Source organism: Bactrocera dorsalis, chromosome 2, assembly GCF_023373825.1.
Source record: "Bactrocera dorsalis isolate Fly_Bdor chromosome 2, ASM2337382v1, whole genome shotgun sequence".
NCBI lineage: Eukaryota > Metazoa > Arthropoda > Insecta > Diptera > Tephritidae > Bactrocera > Bactrocera dorsalis.
Window position 1 is genome coordinate 86,608,897 of NC_064304.1, and position 20,951 is coordinate 86,629,847.

At 36.1% G+C, this 20,951-nt stretch overlaps 5 protein-coding genes across 7 annotated transcripts; 3 read left to right on the plus strand and 2 right to left on the minus strand.

Moving 5' to 3' along the window:
- The first annotated feature begins 53 nt into the window (after positions 1-53).
- Positions 54-3,555, plus strand: LOC105223342 (E3 ubiquitin-protein ligase HRD1). Of its 2 annotated transcripts, XM_011201054.4 has the most exons (7): positions 54-211; positions 375-620; positions 720-776; positions 837-1,025; positions 1,528-2,033; positions 2,107-2,683; positions 2,744-3,555. In XM_011201054.4, exons 2-7 carry the CDS (start codon positions 495-497, stop codon positions 3,305-3,307), a joined length of 2,019 nt encoding a protein of 672 aa, XP_011199356.2. In that variant the 5' UTR covers positions 54-211; positions 375-494; the 3' UTR covers positions 3,308-3,555. The 2 variants fall into 2 exon arrangements, with proteins under 2 accessions (XP_011199356.2, XP_011199355.2); XM_011201053.4 differs by having other exon boundaries at positions 103-620.
- Positions 3,556-3,951: 396 nt separating this feature from the next.
- Positions 3,952-10,831, plus strand: LOC105223338 (nucleolar protein 6). Its single transcript, XM_011201050.4, has 8 exons — positions 3,952-4,104; positions 4,167-5,415; positions 6,642-6,930; positions 7,002-7,112; positions 7,173-7,849; positions 7,918-8,475; positions 8,552-8,952; positions 10,172-10,831. The coding sequence occupies exons 1-8, from the start codon at positions 4,072-4,074 to the stop codon at positions 10,736-10,738; spliced, it is 3,885 nt and encodes a 1,294-aa protein (XP_011199352.2). The 5' UTR covers positions 3,952-4,071; the 3' UTR covers positions 10,739-10,831.
- LOC105223339 (hypothetical protein) lies at positions 10,707-12,850 on the minus strand. Of its 2 annotated transcripts, XM_049449355.1 has the most exons (5): positions 12,601-12,850; positions 12,428-12,529; positions 11,534-11,568; positions 11,222-11,476; positions 10,707-11,144 (listed from the first exon to the last, which is right to left on the minus strand). In XM_049449355.1, exons 1-5 carry the CDS (start codon positions 12,665-12,667, stop codon positions 10,914-10,916), a joined length of 690 nt encoding a protein of 229 aa, XP_049305312.1. In that variant the 5' UTR covers positions 12,668-12,850; the 3' UTR covers positions 10,707-10,913. The 2 variants fall into 2 exon arrangements, with proteins under 2 accessions (XP_049305312.1, XP_011199353.2); XM_011201051.4 differs by having other exon boundaries at positions 11,222-11,568; positions 12,601-12,842.
- Positions 12,851-12,983: 133 nt separating this feature from the next.
- LOC105223340 (aurora kinase C) lies at positions 12,984-15,071 on the minus strand. Its single transcript, XM_011201052.4, has 2 exons — positions 14,828-15,071; positions 12,984-14,759 (listed from the first exon to the last, which is right to left on the minus strand). Exons 1-2 carry the CDS (start codon positions 14,927-14,929, stop codon positions 13,497-13,499), a joined length of 1,365 nt encoding a protein of 454 aa, XP_011199354.2. The 5' UTR covers positions 14,930-15,071; the 3' UTR covers positions 12,984-13,496.
- A 490-nt stretch (positions 15,072-15,561) lies between these two features.
- LOC105223337 (arginine/serine-rich protein PNISR) lies at positions 15,562-20,858 on the plus strand. Its single transcript, XM_011201049.3, has 9 exons — positions 15,562-16,178; positions 16,257-16,533; positions 16,589-16,754; positions 16,911-17,135; positions 17,500-17,602; positions 17,854-17,910; positions 18,430-18,533; positions 18,605-18,884; positions 19,520-20,858. The coding sequence occupies exons 1-9, from the start codon at positions 15,746-15,748 to the stop codon at positions 20,506-20,508; spliced, it is 2,634 nt and encodes an 877-aa protein (XP_011199351.2). The 5' UTR covers positions 15,562-15,745; the 3' UTR covers positions 20,509-20,858.
- The last annotated feature ends 93 nt before the right edge of the window (positions 20,859-20,951 follow it).

Sequence of the window (20,951 nt, forward strand, 5' to 3'; positions counted from 1 at the left end):
GTGCATCACACAAAGCTTAAATGTCAATATCCGTATACACCAGAGTCTGTGAAAATCCACCAATAAATATAGTTCGTGGCAACCATTAAAGAATCCAATTGGAATTTGACATTTCCTATATACTCCAAAACGAAAGAAAAACGAAAAGCGGAAAAAACTACGTGTCTCGATGAAATATCGGAAAAGGATTGTTCTATAAAACAACTAAAAGGTCCAAAAATTCGGAATTACTAATTTCAGAAATCTAAAAAAATATAGTCATAATATTGCAATTTTGCGGAAGTTACAAGTCTCTTGCCAAATTTTGTACATACAGTTGGCTAGTTTTGTATTTATTTGTATTTGACGTGTGTGTTGTTTCCCATTCTATATAGTTGGATGCTTGGGATCTGTTATATTGTATTGAATACAAAATTCTACAAGCATAATTCAAAATTAATATATTTCTGGAGTCAATCAGCCTATTGGCTGTACGTGCTACCAACAACGACATAATGCAAATATTACTTTCGTCCGTATGTCTGGCGTTGACGAGCATCGTCATCGGGAACGCCTACTACCAGAAGAAACAATTTTATCCTGCGGTTGTGTACATCACCAAATCTAATGCATCTATGGCCGTATGTATCATATATACACAGCGTGTGTATTTTTATTGTAAAAATGTCAACTTTAAAAAAATACGAACTATTATTTATACTTTTTTTTATTTTTTTCAGGTTATTTATATACAGTTTTTCGTTATAGTTTTCATGTTTGGAAAGTTATTGCGCAAGGTTAGTTACATATACATATAACTTAATTTTTAAAGTGCTATTCTAATAATGTTTCTTTAGATTTTCCTGGGTACATTACGAGCAGCTGAGTTTGAACATCTATTGGAACGATTTTGGTATGCCCTGACAGAAACATGCCTTGCATTCACTGTATTCCGCGATGATTTCAATCCGCGTTTTGTAGCACTGTTTACAGTTTTATTGTTTCTGAAATCATTCCATTGGTTGGCGGAAGAACGCGTTGACTTTGTAAGTTTGTCACTAATTGATTGTATAATATATTTAAAAATTAGAAGTATCTATTCTATTTTTTTTTTTAACTAGTAATACTTTTTTACAATGAGCCGGACATATTAAGTTTGTAATAGCCTTAATGAAACTTCGGAGACCTTGTGAAATATAAATATAAATAATCAGCATGATAAGCAAATTTGATTTGACAATGTCCGTCTGTCTGTATATATGCGAACTAGTTCCTCAGTTTATGAGATATCGAACTGAAATTTTGCATATGACCTTTTCTCGCAAACAAGCTGATCATTTGTCGGAACCGCCGAAATCGGATCACTACTGTCATTACTGTCATACAAACTGATCAATCAAAATCCTATAAGATAAAGATATTTTTATACACTTTTATGATATAAGAAATGTACCAGTTAAGGGTATTACAGCTTCGGTGTATCCAAAGTTAACGTTTTTTCTTTTTTAACTTAAGATTTCAAATGTTTATGAAATTTTTGTTTTACAGATGGAGCGATCACCTGTACTTGGTTGGCTATTTCATATACGCGTAGCAAGTCTTCTCGGAGTACTGGGCATTTTAGATTACTTTTTGCTCATGCACGCCTATAATTCCACTCTAGTTCGTGGACCAACAGTGCAGTTAGTTTTTGGCTTTGAATATGCAATATTGCTAACTGTAGTTGCGAGTACGGCTATCAAATATGTGTTACATGCTGCTGAAATGCGAACCGATGTACCATGGGAAAATAAAGCCGTATTTTTGCTCTACACTGAATTGGTGATTGGCTTGATCAAAGTAATTCTCTATGTATTGTTCGTGTTTATAATGGCCAAAATATACGCATTACCGATGTTTGTATTCCGCCCAATGTTCTTTACGATTAGAAATTTCAAGAAAGCACTAATCGATGTCATTATGTCAAGACGCGCTATACGAAACATGAACACACTTTATCCTGACGCTACTCCTGAGGAACTACGACTTTCAGATAACATATGTATAATCTGCAGGTAAGTAAAATGTTAAAATAACGTTATTCATAATTTAAATAATTTAAACGAAACTATTAAAATTAATTTACAGAGAAGACATGATTAATCACTCAAAAAAGTTGCCTTGCGGTCATATTTTCCATACCACTTGTTTACGTTCGTGGTTTCAACGTCAACAAACATGCCCAACATGTCGTTTAAATATATTACGAACACCTAATGCTAATTCTACAGCTATTCCAAGACCAGAGGAGGGGGTGGGTGGTGGAGCTGCGGGTCAAGGTGCTGCAGCTGCTGCAACGCCTGCTCCTGTCGCTGCTGCTGCTCCCATACGAAATCAGGCAAACGGTGCTGAGATACCACGAGTTGATGGTGCAGCACCACCCAATGCTGCGAGTGTCCCAGGGTTGTTTGAAAACATGGGCATTGGCAATGCTGGTTCAAATAATTTGCCTGGTGGACTGCCGTCGATTCCTACGACAGCAGCACCACCCAATTTCCCAACTTTGCCGTTGCCTCCGCCATTCATGATACCGCCTCCATTTCCATTTATTGCACCATATGCTGTACCACCACCACCTATGCCATCGGATCTAAGTACTTTGAGCGATGAAGAATTAAAATTATTAGAAGGAAATGAACGCCGTAATGTTGAAGAACGTATCAAGGTTTGTAGTTGTATTAGATCTTACATCCACTTTAGTAAACCATTTTTCTAATTGGTTTAGCTACTACGAAATATTGAGTTAATGCTGAATGCTGCAGGAATACTGATGAATAACTACCAAATAATTACTGCTCGTTTGCAAACGACAGTACCATTACCAACCGAAACTGTAGCGTCTTCGAACAACACCACCAATAATACAATAAATAATACAAACGAAAGACCCAGTACATCAGCGGCTGCTGCTGCAGCGCTTGCTGAAAATCAGTTGCATACGTCTGGTACCAGTAATGTTGCATCAGTAGCGAAACCAACAGTTCTTACAGAAAGTTCAACACATCCTCCATTGCAAAAACATGGTGATGTGACAATTGAAGATTTAGGCGGTGAAGAACATGAATACGGTGTAACGCAAGGTGGTGATGCAGCACAAGTATCAGCATCATCATCGGTGCATACGTCGGGTATTGAGATCTGTACTGATGACAAAACCACCAGCGTTACAGCTGAACAACCCGAGAATACCGAGCTCAGTGAACTGAGAAAACGACGTTTAAAATTCCTTGAAGAAAACAGCAAAATGTCAACGCCAACAACAACTACGGAAAACACTTCAAGCGATTAGAGAAGGACTTTTAGCTTTATGTTGTTTAAGTTTTGTTTTTCAGGATTTTTGTTGTATTGGGAAATTAACGGGTGGAAAAAAGTAATTGCGGTTCAAAAAGAAAAACCATATATAAAAAGACGGAAATTATGTTGAAATTATGATAGAAAGAATGGAGAAATCATGAGCTGAACTGTATTTAATAATATATAAATAAAACAAAAATAATATACACTTACATACATAAATAAATGAAAACTCAATTTGTACTGTTTAATTTTTATTTTGTACATAAATATCTGCGTTTAGTCGATTTTTCAACCAATTGTCTTCACTGGACAACATGAATATAGAAAAATTTACTAATTTGATTGCCGAATCGATTGGAAGGATAAAAAATATTTCAAATAATCACTATTCTTATAACTTAAAAGATCTAAAATTGCATACTGTTGAGTTATATCAAATTTCTACGTATTTTCAAATATGCTACTGTTTCAACCGCAATGTGGTTTTATATGAAAAAAATCAAACGGTGTGGTGGATTTACTACACTTTTGTGTTGAACTACCTGTTACTTATATATTTTCTGCCAGAATTTTGAACTTCAATGTACTTAACATTGCGGGGTAATGTTTAGAAAATCAAGATATGAAGTGAACGAAAACATATGTTTTTTGACAACTGCAATGCCAAGCTCCACACGTTATTGTTGAAGATTGTTGAATCGCACGTGTAGTCTGAATATATTTTTATAGCAACGCAAGAAATTCAAAACATTAAATATGGCGAAAACTAAAAGAAAATTAGGAGAGGAGGTAGTGTAAATAATTTGTCAAAACCATTCTATTATTTATAAACTTAATATTTACTTACATAGCTGTATAATGATTCTGCAGAGGACTCCATGATTGAAAATGGCACTAGCGATGAAGATAATGAAAGTGATGATGGTTCCCCGGAACAGAACGAAGGCAATGAACCATCTGAAAAAAAGTTGAAAAAGATGCAAAAGAAGAAAACGCAACAAGACAAATCAAAAGTTGCCCCCAACACAAACAATAGTAATGCTAGCCAAGTAAAGTTAAAAAAACCCACTGGTGAAAAAGTGAAACCACCAACACTTGAGGAGATTAATGAGCTGAAGGAAACGCGTAATCTATTCCATTCGAATCTATTTAGGCTACAAGTGAAGGAAATGTTGGCGGAAGTAAAAATTAAGGACAAGTACACCAACTATATCAACAATTGGCTGGAACGTTTTAAGCAGTTTCTGAACGAACTACAAGATCAATCGGAGAAAGAGGATATGAACAACCAGGAGTGGTTGAAGAAAAGCCAAATAAAACTTCCTATTTCGCTACATAATTTACATGTGGAACAACAAAAAGTCTTTCAATTTCAATTTATCAAATCCAAAGTATCGCCATACCTTATAGGTGCAGCCGCTACTCAGTCAATACTCGGCCCCAAATTAAACGTTGATATCAGTATTCTAATGCCGGAAGAATGTTTCCAGAAAGAGAATTATCTTAATTTAATATATGACCAAAAGCGTGCATATTATTTAACTTACATTGCAAATAAATTAATTAACAGCCGCGTATTCGGTAAAGAACTGACAACAGACAAATTGAAATTTAGCTACTATAATAACAATCCACTTAAACCAATATTGGATATAACGCCCACACCATTAACCGATGACAATGTGAAAACGAATATTGCAAATAAGCTTAGTCTCCGCCTATTTATAGCAGCGGAAGAGAGCGCTTTCAAGTTAAACCGTTTCGTACCATGGAATAATAATGTGCGCGCCAACATTTTCGGTGATGATACTGATGAATCCATTCCACTGGCTACGCCAAATTACAACGCTGGAGTATTATTCGATCTCACTATGCAGAGAAATCAACAATTACTGCATGGCATTTTTGATGAGCGAAAGAATTTTCAAGAAGGTTTAATTTTGCTGAAGGTTTGGTTACGGCAGCGTGAATTCGATTTGGGTTTCAATGGATTTTCATCACATTTGCTAGCCATGTTCATTGCTTACCTTTACAAACAACGTAAATTACATATGAACATGAGCAGCTACCAGGTGGCACGTACAGTTTGGAACCAATTAGGTATGTATTAAAATGCACGAACTTAATAGTATTGATATAATTATACACTGGACGGTGTATGTTAAGTTTGCTAGTATGCCCGAAAGAATCGTCGGAGAGCTTATAATATATATATTTATATAATATATTATATATTGTTTAGTCGGACGAATTTAACACATACCTGTCATACAAACTGACTGATACAACCCAATTCCCACGACAGCCGGTTCTACGCACCGGAATTGACTCGGATTTTATCCGACCAAGTGCTGTTTTTTCGGCGATCTAACCCCGTTTGGATCGGTGAGTACTAATTTGTGTTTGTCGTCATTGGAGCAACGCCTTGCAGCAGGGTTGCTCCGTATCCTCCTGACTCGTGCTGACAGTGAGTCCAACCCGGTCCCGGAGGAATTTTTCTGCTGCGTATACGCAAAAAGGCTCCATCCAAACACCACCTCAGTCAGGTGTAATACATGCAATGGATGGAGCCATCTTAAGACCTGCTCAGGCCTTAAGACTCACAGGGAGTGGACCACGCATTACGTGGCCCCATGTCGCCTGCGCAATACTGCGACACAAGCCTCTACGGCTCTGCAATCTGCACATAGTTCGCGCTCCGCGCCGCCAATCAACCTGAATGGACAACAGAGGACCTCTGCGGTCAGGAGTTCAAACAGACAACATAACTCCCACACTGACTTGAAAAAAAACTAGCGCAACTTCGTTCTGGATATTGTAGCAGGTTAAACTCCTACCTATCCAGAATCGACCCTGAAATACCTAATATACATATGTCCTGCATGCAACGAGTCTCCGCATGACACTGGCCACAACTTTGCATGCCCTACAAACCCGACCCCGTCGAAACAGCACGTTTCTTGGGCCTACCGTTAGATGACCTCGACGACAACGCAAACTACCCTTACCATCCTAACGGCGATTAGCTAAGCTGTTAAAACAACAACAACAACTGACACAACTCAAGTCCTTATATGGAAAACTTTTTTAATCGACAAGGTATCATCTTGAAATTTGTCATAAATTATTATTGAAGGCAATCTTCGAACATATTTTTCAGATCGGACCACTTTAACATATGTATGTATGTATATGTAGCTGTCATACAAACTGATCAGTTTATGTAAATACAAAAAATCAAGACAAAAAAATTCACCTCTGGAGGGTATTATAAATTAGGCGCAGCCGAAGTTAACGTTGTTTTAAAAATGTATTTCTATTTATAGCGTACAGTGCTTGGGATGAGGATGGCAAGGGTATTTCACTGTCCGATAACTCTACAGATCTCGCTAACCAACCTACTCTGGAGCAATTCCATACATACTACGACGTGGTCTTCGTAGATGTTACTGGCTTTTTTAATATCGCCGCAAATCTAAATGCCGAGATTTATCGTCGTGTGCGTCTAGAAGCTAAATTAGCGGTTGATATGTTGAACGATATGAAAATAAATAGCTTTCACATGCTGTTCATGAAGAAAATTCCACTCTACAGCCAGTTCGACAATATACTTAAGTAATAAACATAATGAATATTTGTTATTAATATATTGGAATAATGCGTAAATTATCTTATTCATATTGCAGAATAAACAAAAGGGATATTGTTGAGCAAATCTTAGAAATGCATGTCAAACCTGCTGATAAGTACAATTTCGCTGGCTACGCATATCCTATGCTGTTGAAGGTTATAGTTGGGTAATTATTATACAAATATTTGTTTATATTCTTATTAATGCATTTACATTTCATCTGTAGGCTCCTTAGTAAAGGACTCGGTGAACGTGTACGCGCTTTAGTACCGATCGAAAAGTTGGTTGATGCTTGGAGTTGCACAAAAAACCCGCCAGATTGCGCGCGTTACTGTCATCTCGGCATTGTTCTTAATCCGGAAAAAGCGTTCGAAGTCTTAGACAAAGGTCCTGAAACAATCGCTGAGGGTGCTAACGAATTTCGCAAATTTTGGGGTGACAAAGCGCAATTACGACGCTTTCAGGACGGTAGTATTACCGAATCCGTGGTGTGGGCTGCAACTAGCGACAGCCTGTGGAAGCGACGTTTGGTTGTTCGTTCAATCGTTACTCATCTATTACAACATCATTTTCAATTAGAAAATAATGATTTCGAATATATTGCTGGTGAATTGGATATTTCCTACCGTTTGACACCGATTTTCCGTACGGATAAAATGCCTGAAAATTTTAAAGTAGAACAGGATGTCGATGCAGAGGACACTTCACTCAATGTAATACGTTGTTTTGACGATTTGGCACGCAAGCTACATGCGCTGAATGACCTTCCGCTTGAGATTGTCTCCATTGCTGGCATATCGCCCGTGTTTCGCTACAGTGAACCTGTGCCAATTCTACCACAAGCGCGCATGATAGGCGAGCAAATGTATGCTATGCAAGTGCAACGTGGTGTTATACAATTAGGTAATATTATTTCGTAACCCTTTTTTATTGTGTATTACACTAATACTCCTAATATTTACGTATTTCAGGTCAGAGTGGTAAATGGCCTAGTGAGTTAGGTGCCCTGCGTGCACTAAAAATGGCATTTTACATACAAATAGCTAATTTATTGCGGGAGAAATATCATCTAAAAACTAAAGTGACTTACGATGGCCTTTTAGTACTTAAACAAGGCTATTGTTTTGCTATCGAAATGTCACATCCCAAGGAGGTGGCTCTACTGAAGAAGGAGAAAAGTGAACGGGGCTTAACACAGTATGTTGATTGTGAGGCCAGTATTGCCTTAGAGAAACGACATTATATTCTGCCTAAAGTAACGGGTGCGCTACATGCCTTATATCAGTTACATAACAGTTTTGGTGGCACAGTAATGATCGCGAAACGTTGGCTGAGTACACAATTCCTAGATGATGGTCTGTGGCCAGAAGAATGTACTGAATTGCTGATTGCCGCACAGTTTCTAAGAACACCTACACAAAAAAATCCCAGTTCGCCCCAAACAGGTTTCATAAGATTTCTGCAATTGCTGGCTGGCACTGATTGGCGCAACGAGTTGTTCTTATTGAACTTTAATAATGCAATGGATGGTATGTTATTGGCTTGGAAATTATTCATAATGTTATATGTATTATTATTATTATATTTTGTTTGCGTTTGTATTAGAAAATACTGTAGCTGATTTGGAGCATCGCTTTAGCACAGAACGTGATACATTCCCGCCACTTTGTATAGCAACCTCGTTCGATCAAAACCATTTGGGTAATTTATGGACATCAGCATGTAAACCGAACATTAATGTACTCGCTCGTGTTACGCTATTGGCGCGCCACGCTTTGGATATAATTGAAAACGCGTTGCTCTCGACTAAACCTTTTATAAAACCTGGCCAAATTTTCATAGCGCCCAATAACGGTTACGATTTCGTAATCCAATTAAAACCAGATTTGGTATCTAACTCATGGGCGCATGAATTCGGTTCATCATTTACGGCGCGTACAAGACCAAATTGGCGCCTGCCTTTAGCAGATAGCAATTTTTTGCAAAACACGATGGAAAAGCTTCGGGTATGTACAAAAATACAAAACGTAGTGATTGGATACACACATACATATTTCAGGCGATTTTTTTTATTGCAGTCATAGTTTCAAATAATCTAAAATTTTACAAGAATTTTTGAACAGGCACTGACTTCATAAATTGCAAAAAAAAAAAAAAATGAGTTCAAAAACCTAGAAAGAAATAACAGAGTCAGTTTGATAAAGCTATTACTTTAATTTTTTTTTTTTTGTATACCCTGAACAGATATAAGTATTTAGTTGACCACCAAGAAGGATTTGATTAGATTTTACTCGAAAACGAGATATGCACCGCGACCTAAGGTCTATTGTGCCCTCCCCTAACTCACAAGAAAACACTTAGCCCCTTTACATGAATGAATTTCAATACGCTACTAGGTGCTAGATCTCTATTCGGAAGCATGACTCCGAGGGCATTAATCCTGCGTCTGCAGACTTCTATACAGTCTATTAGCAGGTGTTCTGGCGGTTTCGGCTTCATGCCCAGAACCGGCAGTTTACACAAGAGGCCTGGCCCATGTTGTGTAAGTGCTTCGTAAGTTTGCAGTGGCCGGGGTAATATGTGACAAGTAGCCGAAATTTTTTTCTCGGGAGATTGTTTACTATTTTAAACCTGTTGAGGTTGTAACCACCCATTAGCAACCTGGCATGGCGCATGCCTTGAAGTTGTTGCCAATATCTCTCCCAACCAACCACAACGTACATTTTCAATCCTACCATTCCTGAGTAAGCTACAAAGCGGGCGTGCTCGTTAACCAGTTCATTCCCATCTATAACCTTGTGACCGGGCACCCAAATAAGGTGCTCTTGGTTTCGATCAGATAGGCTGTTCAGCCTTACTATAGACTCCTGCACTAGTAGTGACTTAACTTCATAAGCGGAGATCGCTTTTAGTACCGCTTGACTATCGCTGAGTATGGCAATCTATACACACCGACTTATAGCATGTGCCTTCAGTTTATGACAAACCAATTTTGCACACGAGCTTGTCTACTCAAGAATCTGCTCATTTGTTGGCATAGCCTATATCGGACCACTATAGCTGCCAAATAATGCCCTTGTATGTAAAACTTTTTTTTATTTGATAAGTTATCTTGACGAATTTTGGCATCCTGACCTTGCTATGTAATTATATAATTATATATTTAATATTATAACTCGATTTCAATAGAAAATCTAAAGCTTACTTAATGTTTTACTTCAATAGGACGCATATTCGGACTTCGCCGCTTTCTTCTACAACCCCCATGGTGGCAAGGAAATAGCGTTAATCTGGAAGCCTGATATATCTAAGGAAAGAGATTTCAAAGTGAACGAAATGAATGGTTGTGCATTAAGCAGTGAAAATAGTGGCAAAGTTTTTGTTAAAAAAGAAATCTTAATGGAGGATTTGAAATTTATACTAAAAGATATGTATCTAAGAATCGGTACAGTAGACGAAGTGTTGACTGCTTCGCGTACTACACTACCTACTATTAGTAAGGACACTAGCACAACTAGCATTGAGCGTTTTCAATACAATACGGGAGAGAAACGCTACTTTACCAATTCGCCGGTGGAGGTGTCAGAAGTAGTGACCAAAGAAGTGAAAAAAGAATCGAAAGACCTGAAAATGAATACTATGAAAAATATTTCGAAAAATAAGTCAGCAAAAAGTTTAAAAGTAAACGGTTTGGCGACAAAGTCAAAGAATATTAACAAAAAAGGAAAAACAAAAAACTTAAAAACAAAAAAATCGCTAATTTCCGATGTTGCGACAAGCAAAAAACATTAAAATTTAATTTTAGTTAAATATTGTCCAAAAACTATGAACATAATTGAAATAAAAAATAAAATTTCTAACAAGAGGTAAAAAAAAAATGTTTAACAGTTACATAAATGAGATCATACGACGAAAAAAACACGCCAACAATTTTCACATAATTATTCACAAATCTGATTTAACAACATTAGAGTTGAAATTGTATCATTTTACGTTGTTTCGCCTGTTGACGTGCGCACAAACAAGTGGCCGAACTTGTGATGGGAGGTGCTTGCGAATTCGGTGATAAGCTGGGACCAATATCCATGGTGTTGCAACCGCGTGTGCAACAATGGCTTTTCGAAGAGGGTGTTTGGGGAACGCACTGAGCTCGCGCAATCTCCGTTGTCGATGTGGCCGAAGTATGGTGCAGGGGATGCTACAAAATTTAGATTAATAGTTTAGCATGTTTATACTAAAATATAATAGAAGGTATTTCTAAAGAACAAATCATACCATGGAAGCTTGTGTCGGCATAGTGTCGCAAGCTTTCGACCAATCCAACTGTTGCTGTAGCGTTGCTGAAACCGGTGAATAACCTGCACTTTGTATATATTGTGCCTGGTTGTATGCCAGCAAATCGGGCATTGTCATTGCCATTTGAGTAGCCTGTTGTTGCTGTTGCTGCTGCTGCATTGCTGCAGTTATATTGCAGGCACGTCCGACTAGATCCGACAAAAATCCTATACTACATGGATTAATAGACGCGTTCTGCTGAAATTGTGTTAACTGACGGATACAGGCCAACAAAGCATCATGTCCACTTACATTGGAATCCATGGTATCCATTGGGACTACTTCGCCTAAGTTTAATTATGCGAACGTAATAAGACGATTTTCCAGTATTAGTTATAAAAAAAATGTTAAACCTCTATAATCTTAAATGCCGATTAATTTTTAATGAGGGTTCAGTTCAAAGGTTAGTATCTAAAAAACATGTTCTAATTTTTCTTTGGTTCATATCTGTCGGTAGGGAAATACTGTACATTTTGAGAAAACGCAATTAAATATTTGCATATTGTTGTGGTAACAATATATTTCACCCAGTCTGATTATGATCTGATTCAGAAAAAGTCCGGTTTCAATGGGATGGGTCCTTAAATTGTCTATTGTTATATATGTAGATTAAAAATTTTCCTGCCATGAGTCCAGTCATTGTATCAGATTAAATATTTTCTATTTGTTTTTGGTATCATTGTTGAAATAACGGGTATTGCCAGAATATAAACAATAGAACCGTTATTAATACGTACATTGAAAAATAAGACTTGGAATCGCTTTCTATAATCAAAGAGAAATGCAAAATTAAGTCAAAACCAAAAAGCCCTATTTTTGGGATTGCTACCTTTTTCGATGGAACATTTATGTTCGAAATAATTTTCTTTCAGTTATATTAGATATTATTATCCTACCCCTTTTGCATCAACAACTATTATATTATGTAAATTTCCTAGAGTATCCATCTAATGCAATTCTACGTTAATTTAAACCAGCATAAAGACGCCTAAGTATGTTTCTCTAATTTAATTCTGAAATCTAAATATTTAATCAAATTCAAATATCTGCTAAAGATTAGTAATTAATTTGTATATAATTTATATTATCATATACAAAAATACAAAAAATAATTTATATTATCATATACAAATTAATTTAACTCACCCTTTCCATTCAATTTATTGTAAGAATATAGACGAGAATCTTCAATTCTCCGGATATCCTGCTGTGTGATTATAAAACATTGGTTGCCGACGACCACGGGCACTACAGATATTATCGTGATTTAAAAAAGGTTTATTGGAAAGAAATCCAAATACAAAATTGCACATATTTACCATGTAAAGGCTGTTGTGCTTGCTCCGCCACTTGTACGACTTTTCGTATAGTTGGATCTGGATTCATTGTTACCTTTATGTTAGGAAATTATAAGCCAGATTTTAATCCAAAGCAGTTATTTGATAGAATTTTGAATTTCTATAATAGCTCCCTTAGTTCCGTATTAAGATATTTTTTTAAATTAATTTTTGAAAAGCATTGAAATGCAAATTTGAGCATCTGAATAGAGTGTGAAGTTTTTGACTTCTGAACACTTTTACCACACCCACTAAGTTGAGTATGAATGTTCCCAGCCAAAAAATGTGGAATTGTTAAAAGTATTGAATGCTTTTATTATATTGCAAAACTAATAAGACACATTAAGATTTCCAATTTTTAGCTATAAAATGCAAAATTTATTTCTCATTTAAAAAGACATTTTAACAATTAATTTAATTTAATAAATGAATGCCGTTGAGGGGATTTCGAATGTCTTGTCATAAATTCATTTACATATGTAAAAAAATAAATCAGCTCAAAATTAAAAAGTAAAACTAACGAACTACTAAATATGTATCAAAATCACTACACTAATAAAACATGCAAAACTAAAAAGTGCACACTGACAATGTTGCAATAGAGAAGTTTAAAAAATAGCGCTATATAGTAACATGGAGTAAAGAAAGGATAGCGCTTAATGTTCTTTATAAAGTTAATCTTTCTGTACACACACGTACACACATATGTATATATAATACAAATAATATACGCAGACGTCTTATAATTTCTTTTTGAACATTTTCTCAGAATAAGCAACTTTTATATTTCCAAATTATCATACTAGCTATCCTTTCGTTATGTATGTTAAATAATATAAATAAAGATGAAAAATTTATTTAAGTCGTATGTATAGTTGTTATTTAATGTGTGCGGCAACCCAAGGATGTAGAAATACTTGATCCAGCGGAAGGCGTTGTTGGGGATTTAACACCAGAAGCTTGGAAATAAAATGTGCTGCTGCGCGTGAAACAAATTCCGGTAATTTGTAATCAACTTTAATGATTTTTTTATATGTCTCGTCATAGTCGGTAGCAAGGAATGGCGCACGACCCACAATCAGTTCGTAACATAGAACTCCTAAGCTCCAAAGATCTACATTTTTAGTATGTGGCTTGCCTTGCACCATTTCAGGTGGCAAATAATCAAGTGTGCCGCATAATGTTGTGCGCATAGAGTTCGGCTCGTGCACTGACCATCCAAAATCTGCTATTTTCAAATCACCTTTATGTCCCAACAATAAATTTTCCGGTTTGATATCGCGATGTATAACATCACGCTCATGTAGATACTGCAATGCTGATGCTAGAGACCGTATATAAATTGCTGAGGTCGGTTCATTAAAACGTTTCAATGGCTGTGATTGTAATTCCTTGAAAAGTGTTCCCTTGGGCGCATATTCTAATATTAGATAAATGCGTGCATCATCGTGAAAATAACCGTATAAACGCAGTATATGTGGGTGTCTTAAATGTGATTGTATTTCAATTTCCCGCCTTACTTGATGTTCTACGTTTGACTCATGTATCTGCTTTTTAAATAACACTTTGAGTGCAACAACAAATTTCGATTCTTTTTCGCGTGCAAGATATACATTACCGAATTTGCCTCGTCCAAGTGGTCTTCCAATATCGAAATTGCTCAATGACCATGATTTCTTTTCCTTTTTGTTACACTCACCAGTCTTTTCGTTTTCGGCTTTATTTGATTCATCTTTCGAATCTTTGTCTTCTACTTTCGCAACAGTTTTCGGTGGTACTTCTGTTGAGTTTGCATTTGGTTCGAAATTGGATTTTTCTTTTTCTGTTTTCGTATGATTACTTGCAACCTTATTGTTAGATGAAGTTGAGACGACAGAGGCGCTAGGTTTTGTCATGGATACTGTAGCTGCAGGTGCAACGACTTGTTGGCTGATGTGTTTCGTGGTCGATGAGACCAAAGGTCCTGTTATTGAGCGAACAGAATTGTTGTTTGTTAATAATTTCTTCTGCGTGACAGCAGTTGATGTAACTTGAGTTGTTCTTGAAGCAGGTAGACCTCCTAACAAATTTCCAGCTCTATTGGAAGGCATTGGTCTTGGCATAGCAATTGGGGATACACCTTTCATATTTTCGTTTAATGTCTATAAATAATTTTGTATTGGTACTGTTACTCTCGGTACTTACTTAAAACATTATTTTAATCACTTACATTTTTCGTATTATGCTGTTTCTGCGGTGGCGGAGGAAGCGGTTTTATCGCCTGCAAATGGTTCTCCTTGCCATTTAAAGCACTAATTGGCTTTCTATACATTTCGTCTTTTTATTCTACTTATTTCTTTAATATTTCAATTATTTACCATAAGAAATTATTCTTTACATGAAACAATTTTGTAGCAAAAATGCCGTTTGAAAATGCAATGTGCGTATAACAGCCCTTTTTGAAAACTTATTGGTATTGGTAAGTGGCAAATGCATTTAGACATCAAATCATTCCGTCGATAAAGCTGTTTAATAGCGTGGCCACATTTCAAAATTTATATAAAATCGATTAGAACATAAAATCAACAATTTTTGTTTACTTTTTTTTCGCTGAAGAGTACGTGTTTAATAAATAAACATGGGTTTTGGTCTGACACATTTTACAGCCCTTGCAAATATTTTTCTGCGTGTGTTTGTTGTTGTGCCGTTGTAAATCTGCAATGCTTGCACCGTGCACCGAGTTTTGCAAGAGCAAGAGAATACCCCTAAAGGATAATTGTGTGGTAGAAGTTAATTAAGATCGACAAAATTGTTTTATACTATTGCTTTGTTCAAACAGTTTTACTTATAGCTCTACCAAATTTATCTTTTCGGATTTGTTGGATTGAAGGATATTTGAATATAATAAACAGTTTGAAGTTAAAACTTTTCATTCCTCTGCCTTTAATTGATTTATTTTACATTCATATGGCATCACTGTAAAATTTATATTAATTTGCGAAAAGCTAGGAAAACAGGAGTATTTTATCTTACAAAAGATGGCGAATTAATACAAATATTTGTTTGAATTAAACAAAATTGGTTATTTTGAAAATTGTGCTGATTAAATATATATATTGTGCAAATATTAAAGAAGATACACATCAAAATGTACTCCGCTGGTGATTCTAGTGGAGACGGCTTAAGCGGTCTAAATCAATTTGCTGGCATGAGTGGGTCGATAGACTGGGCAGCTATGGCCCAACAATGGATTCAGATGCATGACACTAGTAATTTTATATCAATGCCAGATGCACCGCCACCACCAAATATTAGTAATACACTTAATGAGGTAAAGATGACAACTACAACAACCACGACCGCAATTAAGAAATCATTCGATGAAAAAGGAGAAGCCGATATGGATATGGACGAAGACGAAGAAAGTGCGAGATGTGGTGATACACCACCCTCTCCAGCGCCTTCAACGCAACTAGGTAAAAATAGAGATCATCCAGTTATGCAACCACAATCTCCATGGTTTATGCAGCAGCCAAATATAGTTGTTGGACCACCGGTAGCTGAAAATATACCCGGTATAGGTATGATAATATATATTGAATAGCAAAAAAGTATATATATGTATATATATATATATATATTGTTTTTTTCACATTTAGGTAATACCACAACGCCAATCATTCCATCTGCACCACAATGGAATGCCACCGTATGGCCACCACGTATAAATTTACCACCCCCGGTTCCACCAACTATGTTAAATGTACCATTAAATAGTCCTATGCCAAACCCAACAGCACATATACCATCCCTACTAAAGATGAATGTACCAAACCCTAACATTGTAAGAATGATTTCAGCTAATACAGGAGAACAAAACCCAACACAATCCGTGGTGGATGCAAAGAAAAGGAAAATGCTTCCAGCTTGGATAAGGTGAATATGAATTTCTGAGGAAATGTGTTTATTAATATTATTTTGTTGATCAAAGGGAGGGTTTAGAAAAAATGGAGCGGGAAAAACAGAAACAATTAGAAAGGGAACAAAACAAGCAACATGAAGATCCGGAAGGTACTGATGACACTAAATATACTGAGTTTGTAGGTACAACCGATGATGCAACGCACACGGTAAACATGAAATATAAACAGTCTGCGGTAAGTTCAAAATCCTCATTTAGTAGCATAAAGGCTGAAGTGCTACTTCCGGCCTCGCCACATGAAACCTTTCATTTGAAACTCTCTAAGTATGAGGACTTTAGAGAGAATGATGAAAGGTAACACAACTGTTTTACTAAATAAGAAACAATTTAGGAGAGGGAGAACGATAGATCAGGTTGTGAGGATGAGGGGGAACTAGAAGACTTAGATGGCGTAGCAATAACCGATGACACATTGGTTCTACTTCAAAATCCAACCCCGAACGACGATGATGGCAGTGGCAATAGTGGCGCGGAATACGAAACAGATAACGAAAATAGTTCTGAACAGCTAAATTATAAGGGTAAAAGAAGCTATGAAGATAGACTTGCGGACCTGGTATGTACTTTGAAACTAATTTTCATCTTAATACATATATTTTAGTACACTAAGCTTTAATTTTTGTTTTTCATTTAATAAACAAATCGAAATACGCCATTTTATACATACATAACGCTAAACATGTGTTTGTATGTGCTGTCTTGATGTGCAAACATACAAATGTATGATGATGATTTGAAATTACAACTAAACATAATGAAATTGAAATGAACTTTTACAACTGATCGTTTCGGCAAAAATAAAAATATGCCTCTGTACCGTGTTAATTATATGATACACCTACCCTCATATACAAATTGCATTCGTTCTTACCCCTTTGACCAACCTTGGGGAGAAATTCTTAAAATTTTAACATGCTTAGATGATAGTGGTGCGGACAACATTAACCGAACTCCTACTTGATGTTACAAATCAGGAGATCGCAAACTTGGCGCAAGAAGCTGTCAATGCACACAAAGCCAAAGGTACTAAGTCTAAATTTTAAGTTATTTCATATGCATATTTCCTTCTAGTGTTTGTGTGATATTATCGTTGCTGAGGCATTGGTGCAATGTTGAACATGCATAAAATATTTGCAATTCTTAAAGTTGACGTTGATTAACACTTGCCTCTCTATACTGCAACCATGTTAATTAGAATGAACTTTATCTGTTAACCAAATGAAATTATGTACATTTTACATATACTCGATACCTACGAACTTGTATAAACAAAGCGTCATCAGCTCAAGTGATCCGTAAAAGCGCGCTATCCTCCATAACCGGAAAATTGGGTAAGTCAACTCTTTTTGTTTATTATAAGCTATAGAAATATACATATGTACGTGTATATATTTCCACATATTGGTTGTTATTATGTAGTTTCTGTCGGTATTATTAATTTGTAAAAAATTTATTCGTTTCTGATTGAAACGTTTAGCAGGTAAACTATGCAATAATTCATTTTCCAAAATACATTACAAAAAACTACCTAAAAGTTGGATACATTTTAATATGCATACTAAATATGTCCAAAAAAAAAAACTGAAAATTTAATTTAAAGCTTCTTCAGAAAGTTTTACTTCTTGAGGGAAAAATATCAATTCTGTGATGAACTTTTTTCAAATGGGATCACCTTAATGCCAAATTGTGTGCATTGCTGCTATAAACAGTTTGCTGTTCTACTTTTTCTGTCCTCCAATAAATATTACTATCGCCCAATACTTGTGGTGTTAGTTCTTGTTGTAGACTACAATCACAGTACTAAATGAATAAAGTTTTGGCATTCGAATTAGCAGCAAAATTATTTCTAGGCTTAGCAGCATACGATGATTCTACAGGTGATGAGAGTAGCGACTCCGAGGATGGTGCCTCCGCGGATAATGATCCAAACAATGACTCAGAGGAAGAATTAAAGGTATAACTGTGTAAGTTTTAAATAATACTGCACTGTTTAACATTTTCTTTGTCGTCTATGTGTGTATATAGGCGTCCATACGTGCGAAGCGACGCGCTTTTGCTAAAATAACCGAGGATATTGAGGAAAGCATTGCTGCGAGTGCGGCACGTGAGGAGCAAAAACTAAAGTATTACACTTCTTTGGAAAAGCAAAAGGACGATGATAAACCGTACAAGAAGGAGATTACAGTCGGCGATATAGAGCGAAATGAAGAAAACTCAACGTCTACGGCCACATCAAGCACAGTTAGTAAATCATACGACCGGGATTTTGGTGAGACAACTGAAACAAAGTTACAAAACTCAAACGGTGCGTTTGTTCGTATACACTTTCTCTGCCAAATCTAAATAATTTGAACAAAAAACAAAAACAAAATCGGCGAAAAATGTCTAAAATTACTAAAATGAAAAAGTTTTCCATAATTTTATTTTTAAAATTTCTAAACATTAGAAGTTAGCTTAATAATAAATAGTACTATTATATACATATATTAGGAGATTATAAGCAATCTATTTCGATACAGGTAGAATTTTACAAACAAATTTTGGACAGTAGTGTATATAATTTTTTCGTTAACTAAAATCCTAAATCTACCTAGTTTTAATTGAAAAAAATTACACCTTAAAAATTGTTTGAATATAATTTCATTATGTATCTTATTTATTGTTCAGTTAATCTCTTTAAAATTTATTGTGAACAAAAAAAACATGTAGCAAGTGCCAGTACCATACGAAAGTGGATGTTTTGAATTAATATAGCCTCCCAAGCGAAGCAATTTTAGTTTTTGGTTTTAAACATGCCTTTACAAACGCATGTATTAGTATTTTTAAATGTCTTCCATTTTCTAGTTGTTTATGAAATTATGGATTAACATTTTTTTTACAAAATGTCGCTAAGTAGTAACCTAAAAAAAAAGTAAATTTGTTAATTACTTATATTCGTAGGCAAACGTCAGAAGGATCGGAATTCGCGAAAAGAACGTACCACACGTTTCAGCGATAATAAAGATTCGAAAAGCGCCGCTGCTGTTGCTGCAACTTATATGTCGAAAGTACACGGGGTAAATGCAAATTTGAGTGGAAATCCAAATGGCAGCACAATTTTCCCTGTTGTTTCCACCACGAACGCCACCTCAGTGCTGGCCGCAGGGAGTACGTCAGCGTCATCGATTGCAATGGCGCCCGAAAGTACCCATATCGCATACAATGTAGCAAGTAAACTTGTTGACGATAGTAATAGTGGTAGCGTAACAGCACTAAATAAAAACTTATTAAACGCAGCTGAAGCTGCTTACGATAAAGTTACGAAAGGTCATCGTGCGAGCAGTAGTCGTTCGTCTGCTTCACGTACGGAAAGGGAACGCAGTCATCGTAGCAGACATTATGATCATAGAGATCGTGAAAGTGATCGTTATAGGGAACGTGGAAGCGAACGAGAGCGAAAGCGCAATAGGGAGCATGAAAGTACGCGTGATAAAGATCGTGATAAAGAGCATCACCATCATAAAAATAAACGAGAAGATCACACTAGTGACGAGGATGATGGCAAGGAGGAATCGCAAACATCATCAAGCGATACAGATACCTCGAGCACATCATCATCAACATCGTCGTCATCTTCTTCGCAACAATCAAGCCACTACAGTCGCACATCGACTTCGTCTAAGAAAAGGCGTGAACATGAGTATGATCGACGTAAAAACCGTGACGAACGTAGTCATCGCAGAACAAGGAGTGGGCGCTGTCGCAGTCGTAGCCGTCAGCGTAGTCATCACCATAGCCAACGTGGCAGCAGTTATCGCCACTCCAGCGCAGAGGATGACAACGGCAGGCGCAGTCATCATTCATCTTCGCGACATGGTTCGTCGAGGAAACATTCGCGTTCCCGTTCACGTTCAACATACTCATCTTCATCCCATTGGCGTAGACATTAATTCAATGTCGCTTGAGTGTAGTGTCTTTTTTTTGTAGAAAAGAAATGCATTGTATTCTTTCTTTATTTTTTTTATTATTATTTTTGTCATGATTTAAATATTTGCTTATGACTCTTATTTTAACTACAGGTAATATACATTTTTTTTAAATTATCTTTCGGCATCATTGAACAAAACGGAATTAATGTATATAAAGATATTCGACTTCAAATAGGTGTATTCATTATGAATTTAAAATTTTTAAACTATATAAAAAATATTCGCGTTGAGTAATAATAAACACAAATAAAACTGAGCTCTTTAGAAATCCGCTTGAAAAGAAATATAATAAATCATGCTTCAAAACTAAATATTTTGTTTCAAAATTTTATTTATAAAATTCTTGAAATTTTAAGCGCATTAAAACAGATGGAGTCCAATAATTTGCGCTTCGTCAAAATGTT

Excerpts from the sequence above, each read along its gene's own strand:
- LOC105223342 (XM_011201054.4), top strand. The coding sequence starts at position 495 with ATGCAAATATTACTTTCGTCCGTATGTCTGGCGTTGACGAGCATCGTC. Across the intron at positions 1,026-1,527 it reads CGGAAGAACGCGTTGACTTT|ATGGAGCGATCACCTGTACT; the intron begins GTAAGTTTGTCA and ends TTTGTTTTACAG. Across the intron at positions 2,684-2,743 it reads ATGTTGAAGAACGTATCAAG|CTACTACGAAATATTGAGTT; the intron begins GTTTGTAGTTGT and ends TAATTGGTTTAG.
- LOC105223338 (XM_011201050.4), top strand. The coding sequence starts at position 4,072 with ATGGCGAAAACTAAAAGAAAATTAGGAGAGGAG. Across the intron at positions 6,931-7,001 it reads CAGTTCGACAATATACTTAA|AATAAACAAAAGGGATATTG; the intron begins GTAATAAACATA and ends TTCATATTGCAG. Across the intron at positions 7,113-7,172 it reads CTGTTGAAGGTTATAGTTGG|GCTCCTTAGTAAAGGACTCG; the intron begins GTAATTATTATA and ends TTTCATCTGTAG.
- LOC105223339 (XM_011201051.4), bottom strand. The coding sequence starts at position 12,667 with ATGAATCCAGATCCAACTATACGAAAAGTCGTACAAGTGGCGGAGCAA. Across the intron at positions 12,530-12,600 it reads AGCACAACAGCCTTTACATG|TGCCCGTGGTCGTCGGCAAC; the intron begins GTAAATATGTGC and ends TAATATCTGTAG. Across the intron at positions 11,145-11,221 it reads TGCCGACACAAGCTTCCATG|CATCCCCTGCACCATACTTC; the intron begins GTATGATTTGTT and ends TAAATTTTGTAG.
- LOC105223340 (XM_011201052.4), bottom strand. The coding sequence starts at position 14,929 with ATGTATAGAAAGCCAATTAGTGCTTTAAATGGCAAGGAGAACCATTTG. Across the intron at positions 14,760-14,827 it reads AACAGCATAATACGAAAAAT|ACATTAAACGAAAATATGAA; the intron begins GTAAGTGATTAA and ends AATTATTTATAG.
- LOC105223337 (XM_011201049.3), top strand. The coding sequence starts at position 15,746 with ATGTACTCCGCTGGTGATTCTAGTGGAGACGGCTTAAGCGGTCTAAAT. Across the intron at positions 17,603-17,853 it reads CAATGCACACAAAGCCAAAG|CGTCATCAGCTCAAGTGATC; the intron begins GTACTAAGTCTA and ends GTATAAACAAAG. Across the intron at positions 18,885-19,519 it reads AAAGTTACAAAACTCAAACG|GCAAACGTCAGAAGGATCGG; the intron begins GTGCGTTTGTTC and ends TTATATTCGTAG.